The sequence below is a fragment of the Pterocles gutturalis genome, unplaced genomic scaffold (assembly GCF_000699245.1).
Source record: "Pterocles gutturalis isolate BGI_N339 unplaced genomic scaffold, ASM69924v1 C11818887, whole genome shotgun sequence".
In the NCBI taxonomy this organism is placed as follows: Eukaryota; Metazoa; Chordata; class Aves; order Pterocliformes; family Pteroclidae; genus Pterocles; species Pterocles gutturalis.
In genome coordinates this window covers 126-1,132 of record NW_010154671.1, presented here as the reverse complement: position 1 = coordinate 1,132, position 1,007 = coordinate 126, and the positions used below count along the sequence as shown (strand labels likewise).

General features: G+C 31.7%; 1 protein-coding gene across 1 annotated transcript; it reads right to left on the bottom strand.

Moving 5' to 3' along the window:
* Nucleotides 1–70: 70 nt before the first annotated feature.
* Nucleotides 71–202, bottom strand: LSM8 (LSM8 homolog, U6 small nuclear RNA associated (S. cerevisiae); the record flags this gene model as incomplete). The annotated part of the gene is made up of 1 exon (XM_010086224.1): nt 71–202. A coding segment is annotated over one exon (132 nt), but the record flags the coding sequence as incomplete, so codon positions are not given.
* Nucleotides 203–1,007: the final 805 nt, after the last annotated feature.

Below are 1,007 nucleotides of genomic sequence, written 5' to 3'. Positions count from 1 at the left end.
ACACACACGTGCATACTTATATACACTCACTAAACTTTTATTAATTAGCTTAAACAAGAATATACTATACTTACACATTATCACCTCTTACAATGTATAATCCCAGCACTACTTGCTCAACTCCTTGTGAAGAACTGAACACTCGTTCATGGCTTTCATCCAAAATCAAGTTAATGGTCTGATCAAAACCTTTGAGGGTTCCCTGAAAAAACACACAAAAATAGAACACTCCATTTACCTTTTAAATTTATCATCTTTGCTCCCACAGATATCTTAAACAAGGCAGCAATACTAAGGTACTAGAGAACAGATGCTCTACTGAGGTTTTATTGTTAGGCTTAAACACAAATAGCTGGAGAATGGAACTTTAAAAGTAACAATAAATTTATGAATAAAGTATCTATATTTACTACCGAGTCTTCACAATAAAACCTACAGTAACCTCCAGCATTAAAAGAAGCTTCCCTTTTACAAATGATGGCCCTCTAGACAACTAACTTTGCTATTTCTACACTATTTTAGCCTTCCTTGTATGGAAATTTCCAGAAATCAAATAAATAATTCATTATTTCAAATAACAGAAAAATTTAGATTCTTGTGGTCAACAATAACGAAACCATGCTCAACTTAAAATTTCAAGTGGTATCTCTTTGAAGGAGATTAGCTTGGTTCCACAAAATTACCCAAAAATATACAAACCACATAAAAATTTATGTGCTGCTTCAATATGTTAACATTTTCCCAAACACACAATTGATTTGTGTAATTTACCATCAGTAATTGATTAAGAAATTTAAACTCATGTAAAACACTATCATTCAAACAGTGGCAATATTGATTTATACCATCTAACCATGTAACAATGGGTCATATATAACAATTCCATTCAAATATTTTTGGTAGAAAGTATCTTGTATCACAACACGAAGTTTACCAGATTGACTCCAATCAGACAGAAGATTTGGTGAAGCTAGTATTTTTTTGCTAGAAGTACTGTTTTCTCTTTC